Consider the following 12,882-nt stretch of genomic DNA (forward strand, 5'->3'; position numbering starts at 1 on the left):
GTTACCTAACTGGTTTTGCTTTCCTTTAACCAGGAGCCTATTGGTCCAATCAACAGATGAGAGAGCTGGGCAAAGGGTGGGATTCTGGGCAAAGGGTCTTCTCTTTCTGTCCATCCACTCAACCATCATGCACCTGGCCTCACACAGGCTTTGATTGGCGGTAGGAACAGGAAAGAACTGGATCTGCATTCTTTTATCCCATGCCTTGCAGTGCAGGGCAAACATTGATCCTATGTCTATTATGATAATTGCCAGTGCGGGTGCCAGACAGTGTTTCGAGCGCTTTCCATGTATTTATCTCATTTAATCACTGAATATTCAGAACAAGCCTTTGACATGGGAACTGTCATTACCCTTCTTATCTTACAGATAAAATGACAAGGTTCAGAGAGGCCACACCACGTCTAAAATTAGACGTGTTGAGAAAATGACTAGACTTTGCTCACACTGTGTTAGGAAGTAGCTTGTAAATATTGCCTCTGTAAGCCTGCCTTCCCAAACACTTTGGTATATTACATAAGCATGAAACTCTCTTTTTCTTCTTTTTTTAAAGACAGAGCGGCTGGCTGGTGAGATGGCTCAGAAGGTAAAGGCACTTGTTGCCAAGCCCCTGATGAGCTGAGTTCGCATGGTGCCCATGTGGTGAAGAGAGAGCTCATTCCTGCAAGCTGTCCTCCACATGCATGGCATGGAACACGCACATTTACACACACACACACACACACACACACACACACACAGGAGAGAGAGAGAGAGAGAGAGAGAGAGAGAGAGAGAGAGAGAGAGAGGGAGAGAGGGTGTAAATAAACAAAAAGCAAAATATGAATAGGTAGGCTGCTATTGGGAGGTGATGGAATTTGGGGAGGTAGGGCCAGTTGGAGGAAGTGGGTCATTGGGGGATGTCTTTGATGGACACATCATGTACTTCTCCCTTCCTGTCTCTGACAGTTTTCTGGCCACAGTGATGTATGCCATTTATCCCAACATGCTTGCTCTGCCACGGTGAATTAAACCTCTGATACCATTAACAAAACAGCCCCACTTATCTGTGTCAAGTACTTTGACCACAGGTCTGCAAAGGTAACAAACACACCGTTTTCCCACCCCAGGGATCCATCATCCCAAGGGAAACATCACCAGACAACACCCTGCTTTCTGTCAAAAGCCTTTTCCTGGCTTCTGGCTTCTGTTGGGTCATTTCTAGTCATGGCAGCAGTATAATACTCTGGAGTGCGGATTGTCCCAGGAAATGACCACTTTTGTCAGTCAGTTAACACCGTGGCGAAGAGGGACTGCTTCCTGGGGCGATCCCACGTCTGTTGTGAAGCCAACATGAACTCATAATGACCCCCAAAGACCCACAGGGTGGGGCCCCTTCAGTCTGGGTCTGTCTTCATTGATTACAAAATTTTCCAAATTAGGTTTTTTATTTTATGTGTGTGTCCTGTCTGTCTGTTTACATGTGCACCATGCATGTATGTGCTTGGTGCCTACAGAGGTCAGAAGAGGACATCAGATCTCCTGGAACTAGAATTGGGGATGGCTGTAATCCCCATGTGGGGGGCCAGGAATTGAACTTGGGTCCTCTGGAAGATGACAAATGCTCCCAATCACTCAGCCAACTCTCCTGCAGTTAACTCATGCTAACTGTAGGAGCGTCCAAACTTGGGGGTAAGAGTAGACTTATGTGGTGGAGAACGTTCCTAAAATGCTCCTAAACAGTGGTTTATAATTTGTGGAATGTCCAGATTGGAGGCCAAGGCACTGCAGGGACTCAGGGCTCTATAGAGTCTGGAGGAAACCTTAGACTTGGCAGGCAGCATGGAGACAGCCAGGCAGAACGGAACAGACCTGTGGTCAAAGTACATGACCCAGACCACTTGGGCTGTTTTGTTAGTGGTATCAGGGGTTCAATTCATTGTGGCAGAGAAATCATGTCAGAAGTGAATGGGAATTGAGCAGTTGTCGACTGAAGTCAACGGAAGTCAAAGACAGTTGAGCACATGAGCCACGTAGGTGATGGCGGTGGCCACCCGGCAGTGACGTGCGTTTGCTGTGTGCCGGGGATTAATCCTCACACATTTATTTATGCTTTTCTCATGATGGGGATAGAAACCAGAGTTCCTGCATGCTATGCAAGGGACTTACAGCTGAGCCACATCCCCAGAGTCTTAACTGGGGTGGGGAGGTGGATTCTTGGCAAACACTCCACAGCTGATTCGTACCCTAGTGCTTCCTGAAGGATTCTAGGCAAGTGCTCTACCATTGGGCCAGCCTCCAGACCTACTGAGCCTATGAAGGGGTGTCTTACCTTCGTTTTAAATATACATTTATGAAGAGCTAGGGAACTCAAGGGTCTGGGGCTGTGGCACAGCAGGGAGCCAGAGGCCAGGATGCTCACCTTGGACTTAGAGATTTTGACACGTGGATGGAGCATCTGCCTCTCTCCCCTATACATAAAGACGTGAAAACTGGCTCAGATGCCAGGTCCATAGGAAAGTGTGCGGCCAGGCAGTGGCAAGCCCTTCCTCACTCTTACGTATGCCTCAGGCTCAAGAACAAGCTTGGTTTCAGCACCACGGAGAGCTGCCAGCCTTTGGGCTGCTGAGCTCTCCTTGGTGTAGCTGTTGCAGTGTGAGTGTGTGCTGTATATGCATATGGGGTATGTGTACGTGTGTAGGAGGGTGCTGGTGCCAGAGTGCGTGAGCACAGAGGTAGGAGGAGGACAACAACATCTACCTCTACCACTGCGTTATTTTCTTGAGTCAGAGTCTCTCATTGAACCTGGAACTGAGCTGCCAGCCAGCAAGCCCCAGAGAACCTCTCTGCCATCCACTGTGCTGAACTCCTACTTCTTGCCTCCCCAGTGCTGGTCCTACGAGCATGTGCCAGCACACCCAGTCTTTATTGCCATTATATACACCTAGCTAGAATGCTTTTGGTTCAACCCCTCCCTACATGAATGGAACTGGAGCTCTGTGCAAGAATTGGAAGCACTACACTGTATTAGGGATCACAAATAAAACCAATAATGATCCCATCTTCAGGCTGGGAATGATGTCAAGTGGACTAAATACAGGTTTGCCTAGCATGTACGAGGCCCTCCATTCCATTCCCAGCCTGAAGTAAACTGAGCGTGGTTGTGCAATCCCAACAGTCTGAAGGCAGAGGCAGGAGGATCACAAATTCAAAGTCAGGCTGGAAAGATGGCTCCATGGTTAAGGGCACTTGCTGTTCCTACAGAGGACCTAGTCTGGTTCCTAGCACTCATGGCAAATGTCTTACCATCACCTGCAATTCCAGTTTCAGGGGATCTGATGCCCCCTTCTGGTTTCTGTGGGTATCTTCACATGTTCATGCTGTCTGTCTGTCTTTTTGCTTTGTTTTGAGGCAGGGTCTCACTATGTAGCTTCGGTCATCCTGGAACTCCCTATGTAGACCACACTGCTCTTGCCTCATTCACCTCCTGAGTGCTGGGATTAAAGGCCTGTGCTACTGTGCCCAACTGTTAAAAAAAAAACAAAACCAAAACCAAATAAAAGAAGCTCAAGGTTATTCTCAACTATATAGCAAATTCCAGGCCATATTGGGATACATGTCACACACACACACACACACCACACTCTCTGTTATCTTTTTCTTTTTCTTTTCTTTCATTTTTCTTTTTTTTTTGCAGGGTTCCTCTGTGTAACAACCTTGGCTGTTCTGAAACTTGCTCTGCAGACACAAACTCACAAAGATTAACAACCTTGGTTGTCCTGAACTCACTCTGTAGACCAGGCTGGCCTCAAACTCACAAAGATCCACCTGCTTCTGCCTCCCGTGCTGGGATTAAAGGTGTGCACTGCTGTCACCACTGCTCTGCATCAGAAATAAAAAATATCTGTTATTTATATTTACGTGTGTGCGGGTCTGTGAATGTGTGCCACATGTGTGCAGGTGCCTGAGACCAGAAAAGGACTTTGGATCTCATAGAGTTGAAGCTCCAGACAGTTGTGGGCAGCGCATCAAAGAAACTGGCAACTGAACTCTGATCTGCAAGAGCAGCCATGGCTCTTAACCGAGGAGCCATCTCTCCAGCCTTCGATGCCTTTTTTTTTTTTTTTTTTTTTTTTGGACCCAATGTGTTGCATTAAGGTTGCACTTAGGACCATGAGTGAAGAGTTATTTGCAGAATAACTTAATGGTGGCTACGCCGCTAAAGAAAATGCCCGCCCACCTGCTCCGCTCCATGGGCCAGCAAGATGAATCAGTGGGTAAAGGCACTTACTGCCAAGTCTGATGACTTGAGTTCAATCTGTAACATCCACTCCATAGAAGGAGAAAATTAAGGCATGCATGTACACTAACTCATGGTCATACACATGCACACACAACAAGTAAACAAATGTTAAAACCAAAATGTTTCTTTCCTAGCAATTGTTCATAGAGCCTTGGAAACTGGGAGACAAGATTCTTTATAAATCCCAGGCTGACCTTGAACTTTCTGTGTAGCATGACAATCGTCCTGTCTCAGAACCTAGAATCTTTGATTAGGTCTTAGTGGAACAAAAGTAGACAGAAGTCTGGGGACTCAGGAAGGCATCTGCTGCTGAGCTGGGCCCACTGCTGAGAGAAAGACCAGGAACCTTTCTCCAGCTTCCTGCACATTCTCAGTGCTAGGTATGGAAAAGACCATTAGCAAGGGGACACCCTCTGAATGTGTTCTGTACTCTGTGTCAGACACAGCACTGGGCTACCCTTTGCCATTTCTCCAATTCAGCCCGCTCTATTTTCTACAGTTTTTTCTTCCTTGCTGGGGCTTGCATTTAGGACCTCCAAGCATGCTAGGCAGGGGCTCTACCACTGAGCCATGCCCCCAGACCCTCACTGGGGGATTCTAGGCAGGGCTCTACCACTGAGCCACGCCCCCAGCCCCTCACTGGGGGATTCTAAACAGGACTCTACCACTGAGCCACGCACGCCCCCAGCCCCTTGACATTGGACTTTCTATAATCTAGGGTACATCACGAGCTTATTCTGGAGTTCATTTTACAGGTAGGAATCACAGACCCACTGACTAACTCGTAGTTTGCCTGTGGTCACACTGTCGGATTGGGATCTGAACATTTCTGAAGTTCCCTGTCTTGTAGCCCATAGACAGTACCCAGGTGGGCAGCAAATGGCCCTCAGGGATCGTCTGTTGTCTGTACCTGGTACTCTGGGCCAGGCCAGAGCTTCCAGTGGGCAGGGTCTATGATCTCTCCTTCACTCACCCCATCCCCTAATGGCGCATCTGGAGAAGCGCCCCTCCCCCACCCCCCATACATATCCAGTCGCAGCGTGAGATGGACCCGCCCTTGCTGTCACTCAGGCAAATACTCACATGTGGGCCCCAGGCCGGTCCTCCTTTGTCAGTACTCCCTCCTTCTCCATCAGCATCTGCCGGAAGGTCCCGACCTTCTGCCGGATCTCCTCCTCTGAGTACCTGTGGGGAACAGAGAACATGGGGGCTTCGCTTCTAATGCTAGGTCACTCCTTCGTCGCACTCCCACCTGCTCTCCGGCTCTTGCTCACTGCGCACACTCCAGTGGCGTCTACTTTTCTGTACTTTTGTTATTTTACCTAAATGTACATTCTCCCTCCCCATCTCCTCCCCTCCCCACACCTCCCTACCTACGTTCCGCTTTCTTTCAGTCCCTTCCTCTCCCTTCCACCCTTTCCCTTCTTTTCTCCTTCCTTCCCCATTCCTCCTTCACACCTGTTCTTCCTTCCCCTCTCTCCCTACCCCATTTCCATCTCTCTCTCTCTGTATTTTATATTTCTTTCCTCCCTCTCCCTCCCCTCTCTTTCCCTCCCTCCTTCTTTTCTTTCTTTCTTTTATTTATGAGTACATTGTCACTGTCTTCAGACACACCAGAAGAGGGCACCAAATCCCATTGCAGACGGTTGTGAGCCACCACGTGGTTGCTGGGAATTGAACTCAGGACCTTTGGAAAAACATTTAGTGCTCTTAGCCACTGAGCCATCTCTCCAGTCCCCAACTCCTTTTTTAAACAGAGTCTTGCTATGTAGCCAAGGCTAGCCTGTAACTTATAATGCAAGTTAGTCTCTCTACCTTTTTTTTTTCTTTTTTCCGGAGCTGGGGACCAAACCCAGGACCTTGTGCTTGCTAGGCAAGCGCTCTACCACTGAGCTAAATCCCCAACCCCGTCTCTCTACCTTTTAATACCCCTACCTCAGTGTCTCAGTGCTGGAGTCACAGGCTGCCGCTCAGGCTGTGCACACACACTTCATGCCTGATGTAGTACTAACAGTTGTCTGCTGTTAGTGAATGAGTCTTGGGTCATGACCTCCAGGGGCCTCATTCTTTAGAGTGGAAGACAAGGTGACAGGATAGAAAGAGGGGAGGGTGAGAAGAGGGTCTTCTCTTGCTTTGCCCTTTGCTCAGGATTCACTACAGCAGACATAGCCCTCAGGCACCTGTCCATGGAAATGGCGTGCCTTGCCTCTCTTGTTTCTTGTTTGTCTTTTCCTCAACGAACATTTTATAGAAGATTAATTTAGTTTTTAAACGTTTTTGTTTGCTTGCTTGTTTTTCAAGACAGGGTTTCTCTTTGTAGCCCTGGGTGTCTTGGAATGCGCTCTGTAGGGCAGGCTGGCCTCGAACTCAGAGAGCCACCCACCTCTGCCTCCCATGTGCTGGAATCAAAGATGCGTGCCACCTCCATACAGCATTCAAAAGTGTTTTGTTTTTAAAGCAAAAATCCAAACAAACATGTCCGTTCTTTATGCAGGTTTTTTTTTTTTTTAAGGTTGCTGGGGTAGAATACAGGGCCTCATACATGTTAGGGAAACATGAATTACCACTGAGCCAAGACCCAGCCTCTCACTGGGTAGTTCTCACAGGCTGTGTACGGCCAAGCCTCTCAGTGCATCTTCTGACCCATAAGCTTCCAGGATCACCCTGTAGTGATCCGGGGGTGCAACACAAAGACTGGACACATTGTGTATTGACAGAAGGGAGGTCATCCTACCAGGGAGTGTGTCACCAACTGTGTTTTCATAATAACCTGTACCTCCTGGATCTTGGCAGTGGTCCTTGATCTAGTAATTCTGTTAGCTTGTCTGTGCTCTGCACCACCTCAGAATTACTTAGAGCTGAAGTCTTCTCTCTCTCTCTCTCTCTCTGACCTTAGTCCCCAGAACTAACTAATTAAAAAATTAATTGGCATCCCCCCCCCAAATTTTCTTTAAAAATGTTTTGAGGACTGGAGAAACAGCTCAGCATTTAAGAGCACCGGCTGTTCTTCCAGAGGTCCTGAGTTCAAGTCCCGGCAACCACACGGTGGCTCACAGCCCTCTGTAATGGGTCTGAGATCAAAGGCGTACACTCTCATTCCCTGGGTCTTTGTTTTTGAGACAGGTTCTCACTTAGTCCAGGCTGACCTCAAACTGGCCATGTAGTCAGGAATGGCCTCACGTTCCCGAGGTCCCGTGCTTCTCCCTCTGTGGTGCTGGGATGGCAGACATTGCACCACATCACACAGTCTTATGCAGTACTGGGGATGGACTCCAGGGCTAACACGTCTAACATGTCTAACATGCTAGGTAATCCTAAACCTCATTCCAGCCCAGGGTCTGGGTCTTATTGAAGTGGGCCAAGGGCTTTCTCTGGAGCATGTAGATCCTAGGCAGGTTCCCACATTCAGACCTGTGTCCACTGGGAGTGGGAACGTCTCACTAAACCAACTTGGCACTAAACAATTTTAAAAGTATTTTTTTATTTAATTTATTCATTTATTTCTGGTCAGGCCTGGTTGCCTTTAATCCCAGCACTCAAAAGGAAGAGACAGGAGGATCTCATAGTTTGAGGCTAGTCTTATCTACATAGCAAAGTTCCAGGTTAGCCAGGGCTGCATAGTCTGTAAATTATTATTTATTTAATGTGTGTGTGTGCCTGTTTGTGCATGCACATGTCTATGAGTAAGGGGGAAACATGGTTTAAAGGTCATAACGACTTTGCAGAACCTGCAGGAAGCCTGGTTACTTAGAAAAACCCCTGTGTTTTCTTGCCTGACTAGCTTGGCATCTCTACCCATTTTATAGATTGTAGAAACTGAGGCCTTGAGTTGTCGTTTATGTTTATCTATGTCTTTATTTATGCTTTCAGCGCTGGGTGTATCCAGGGCAGGGGGAATGCACCCTGTGGCTTCTGTGGGTTGAAGCCTGGTCCCCCGGTGTCTTTTAGATTCAGCACCGGGCTCCAACACAGGCACCCAGCTCTCCCTGAACACTTCAACCCTATTGCAGCCCTGCCCTTAATCTGCCCAACTTTTGACCCCGCCAAGGCCAGCATTTCAGACTAGGACCAAAGTTCAATCAGCCTCATCAGACATGGGACCTGCCAAAGGGCCCGGCCACATCCCAATTTTGCTTCTAGATCTGCTCACCATGCCAGACCAAGCCCTTTGCTTAGTTCTGGTCTTGACCATGCCCCACCCTGTTGCACCAATATCCTGGGCACAGCTCCACCACATCCAGGTCAGGTCCCCTCAGTTAGAACAACCGCGTCCCGCAGCCCCCCACCGCCATTAGTGGACCAAACTCCAGAGTGCAAACTCATGCCCATCTTAGTCCTGGTTCCACCCCACCCCGTCCTCACCCTACGTTGTTCTGCCACATTAAGTCCTTGGGCACAACTCTACCACTGCCAAGTCTACAATCAAACCTCTGCCCTGGACCCACGTCACACTCCAGCCACAGTCCTCGGACAAATAGCCTCGCACTCCAGGAATAAAGCTAGACTATTCCCTGTCTAGGCGCCCGTCTGGAGAATTTAGCTACACCCCTACTCTGCCATTCCTCCCCATGCCTCTATACTTACGTCCACACTCTTGCTCTGGCTTTAACCTACCTTACTCCTGCCAGACACTATACCTAGCCCCGCCCTTCCCTCGGCACCCAGGGTCTGTGCATGCCGGACCGCAGCATAGGCTGGCTGTGCCCACATACGACCATTCTCCTTGTTGGGCCCCGCCCTTGCCCACTCCTTCTCTAAGCACAAAGCACATCCCAGCCACGCCCCTTCTCTGACTCCTCCTCACCAGGTACTCAGCCTCCGGTCCGCCCAGTCCCATTCTGCTCTGATTCCACCACTATATCCCACCACGCCCCCTGTCTGTCTTTGCCCAGCCTTGCTGCATCAAGCTCCCCATCAAAGCATAACCAAGGCCCTGCCACTCCCTGCCCTAGCCACGCCCACCACGCCCCAGCCCCGCCTCTGACAGCTCCAGCGCCAAGTCCTGAACAGTCTGATCTTTCCCCACCCACATCTCCTCTGGTCCCGCCCCTCCCGCCACGCCCTACTCACCCCTGCTCCTCCATCATCTCCTGCAACTCCATGCACTTGAGCTCTACGCGCCGCTTGCGCTCGTGGTCCAGGATCTCCCGGTGCGCGCGCTTCACCAAGCCTGGCTCGGCGGCGCGCAGCTCCTCCTCCGCGCGCGGCCAGGACCCGGACGAGCCTCCGGGCTGCGGGAAGCCGTTGGCAGCGTCGGGAGGAGCTGGCATGCTGGTAGCCCCGTTGTTCACGGTGGAGGACATGACACAGGTCCTCGGCGGCCGGCCCTGAGGGACAGATAAATCACAAGGTGGGGTGGTCACTCACCTCTCCTCCATTGGCTAAACTCTCTATGACTTAATCCTGGAGGTTTAGGGCCCACTGGCCGCTCTAATCCGCTTGTTCTCACGCTGTAGAGGGAGGGGCCGGTACTGTCACTTCAGGACAAGAATGTATTCCACGCTAGTTTTTCCCCATCTGTACAGTGGGTGGGTGCAGGCCAGATCTTTGTATTTCGTTTTTCCTTCACTTTTTTTCCCCCTTAGACAAGATTTCCTATAGCCCAGCCTGGACTCCAACTCGCTATGTAGTCAAGTGTGACCTTAAACTTCTGATCCTCCTGCCTCAGTCTCCAAAGTGTTGGGGCTTACAGGTATGCAACATCACTCCCGGTTTATGCAGTGCTGTGGATAGAACCCCAGGCTTTGTGCATGCTAGGCAAACACTCTACCCGCTAATGCTCCAGCCTCTCCAGTCCTAACTGACTTGGCTAGTGACATGGCTCAGAGGGTAAAGACACTTGCCACCAAGCCTGATGGCTAGATAGAGTTCAAAGCTCAGAACACACGCGCACACACACACACACACACACACACACGTGACAGGAGAGAACCAACTATTGTAACTTGTCCTCTGACCTTTACATACCCGAACTGTGGCATATGCACATACAACCCAGTAAATAAATGAGCATAAAAGGTTTTTTGTTTGTTTGTTTTTTTCTTCTTTTGATTACTTGGTTTGTTTCCAGTCAGGATTTCTCTGTGTAGCCCTGGCTGTCCTGCAGCTCTCTCTGTGTAGACCAGGCTGGCCTCCAACTCAGAGATCTGCCTGCCTCTCCCTCCTGAGTGCTGGGATTAAAGGCGTGCACCACCATGCCTATCCTATAAAGCCTATGAATAGGGGTTAGGGATTTAGCTCAGTGATAGAGCGCTTGTCTAGCAAGCGCAAGGACCTGGGTTCGGTCCCCAGCTCCGAAAAAAAGAAAAAAGAAAAAAAAAAGCCTATGAATATAAAATTTCAAAAATCGTTTTTTCTGGTGCTGGGATGGAACCCAGAACTTCACAAATGACAGGCAGTCTACCACTGTGTTACAGCTGGGTAGGGTGACACATGACTTTGGTCCCAGCACTTGAGAGGCAGAGGCAGGCAGATCTCTGAGTTGGAGGCCAGCTTAGCTCACAGAGAGAGTTCCAGGATAGCCCAGGGCTACAAAAAGAAACTCTGTGTCAGAAAAACAAAAACAACTAAAATAAAAAGATATTAAGAACTTATTTTCTTTTGTGTGTGAAAGTTTTGCCTGCAAGTTTGTGTGCATCACATGTGGGCTTGGTGCCTGAGTTGGTCAGAAGAGGGTATCAGATCCCCTGGAACTAGGTTTATGGGTAGCTGTGAACCACCATCTGGGACTCGAACCTGGGTCCTCTGCAAGAGCAACAGACAAGTTCTCTTGAACACTGAACCGTCTCTGCAGTCCAGTCTCAGCTGTTTTGTTTGCTTGCAATGCTGGCATTCAAACCCAGGACCTGGCATCTGCCAGGGAAGTGCTTAAAATCTTTTTATTATTATTTTAATTTATTATATACACTGCAGCTGTCTTCAGACACCCCAGAAGAGGGCATCAGATTTCACTACAGATGGTTGTGAGTCACCAAGTGGTTGACTGGGATTTGAACTCAGGACCTCTGGAAGAGCAGTCAGTGCTCTTAACCACTGAGCCATCTCTTCAGCCCAGTGCTTAAAATCTTGACGGCAACTCCAGCCGTCACGAGGCTCAGTTGAAACCAGCCACAGCCCAGGGCACTGTTGGGGCTTTGCTCAGTGTACTTCTAACTTCCAGTCTTCATCCACAGCTACCCTGCAGGAATGGGGGTTTCTCTGGTCTCCTCTTCCTACTCCTGGTATAGTTTCAGTCTTTACTGAAATCTGGCTAACTCTTCAAAAGCTAACACTGCAGGGGGGAGTCTCAATAGGATCCTCTCTCCTTTGTTCTGGAAATACTGCTCCCAAGGACTGCTCAAGGTGACATGGAAAATTAGCTTTCCAGAAACCCTGTCCTCTTGTGTGCTAGGGGTAGAGCAGAAGCATGGTTTGGAGGTAAAAAGCCTTGACATTGTGGGAGGCCAAAAGTATCATGCACGTGTACACACACACACACACACACACACACACACACACACACACACACACGACCTCTATCTTAACAGAGGGAACCGCCTCATAAGCTATTTCCGGGTCCTTTCTCCAAGGCTCTGCTAGTTGCTAAGCAACTGAAGGTCTCATTCTCAGGGTGTGGGATGCAAAAGGATAGAGGGAAGGGTTGGGCGTGTATAGATTGGTGCCATCTCAGCCACACTCTTCCCTCTCATCCTTTTGGGGATGGAATCCAGGGCTTTGCACGTGCCAGGCAAGTATAGTACCAACGGAGCTATAAACTCAACCCCAATGGGCTTTTTTCAAAATGGCCTGGACAGATAATCCTCACCAACAGGGTTCTAGACCAGGCTCTCTACTCTTTGCTGTGTGATCCTGAGGATATTACTGCCCATCTCTGAGCCTCTGATTTCTAACTGTGGCTAGGAACACCATCCACATTCCATATGATAGGTGAGTTCCTGGGGACTTACAGAAGGAAGTTGCTTGTAATGGTTAGTTTTAATTGTCAATTTGACATAATCTAGAGTTACCTGGAAAGGAATCTCGGTAGAGGACAGCCTGGTTTGATTTGAGTCGGCCCATAGGCACGTGTGTTGGGAATTATCTTTTTTTTTTTTTTTTTTTTTTTGGTTCTTTTTTTCGGAGCTGGGGACCGAACCCAGGGCCTTGCGCTTCCTAGGTAAGCGCTCTACCACTGAGCTAAATCCCCAGCCCCGGGAATTATCTTAATTACATTAATTGAAGTGGGAAAGGCCTGTCCACTGTGGGTGGCATCATTTCCTACGAAGGGAATCCCAAACCATTTAAGGGTGGGCAGTGTGAGCTGAGCGCTGGCATGTGTGCTTTCATTGCTCTCTGCTCTTGGTGGTGAATACGATATGACCAGTTGCTTCAAGTCCCTAACACCACAATTTCCCTGCAATGACGGATTTTGTAACATTGACTTTTGTGAGGCAAAGGAACCTTGGACCCCTTAAGTTGCTTTCATTAGAGTAATAGCTTTTTTTTTTTTTTTTTTGGATAGGGTCTCACTATAAAGCTCTGAGCTAAACCTGACTATGTAGACCAGGCTGGCTTCAAATGGACAGAGATCTGCCCGCCTGTGGCTCCTGAGCGCTGGGATT

At 49.0% G+C, this 12,882-nt stretch overlaps 1 protein-coding gene across 6 annotated transcripts in view; it reads right to left on the reverse strand.

Annotated features, from left to right (window-relative positions):
- Positions 1-12,882, reverse strand: part of Srrm3 (serine/arginine repetitive matrix 3) — a 69,468-nt gene that overhangs the window by 29,233 nt on the left and 27,353 nt on the right. For all 6 annotated transcript variants that reach the window (XR_005491670.2, XR_005491671.2, XM_039089750.2 and 3 more), the window contains exons 2-3: positions 9,353-9,609; positions 5,366-5,467 (exon numbers count right to left, since the gene is read on the reverse strand). Coding sequence is in view for 4 of the 6 variants with exons in the window: in XM_039089750.2 (XP_038945678.1) it covers positions 5,366-5,467; positions 9,353-9,585 (335 nt within the window). In the remaining 2 variants the exon portion in view is untranslated. The remainder of the gene's footprint in view (positions 1-5,365; positions 5,468-9,352; positions 9,610-12,882) is intronic.

Source organism: Rattus norvegicus, chromosome 12 (genome assembly GCF_036323735.1).
Source record: "Rattus norvegicus strain BN/NHsdMcwi chromosome 12, GRCr8, whole genome shotgun sequence".
Classification (NCBI taxonomy): Eukaryota; Metazoa; Chordata; class Mammalia; order Rodentia; family Muridae; genus Rattus; species Rattus norvegicus.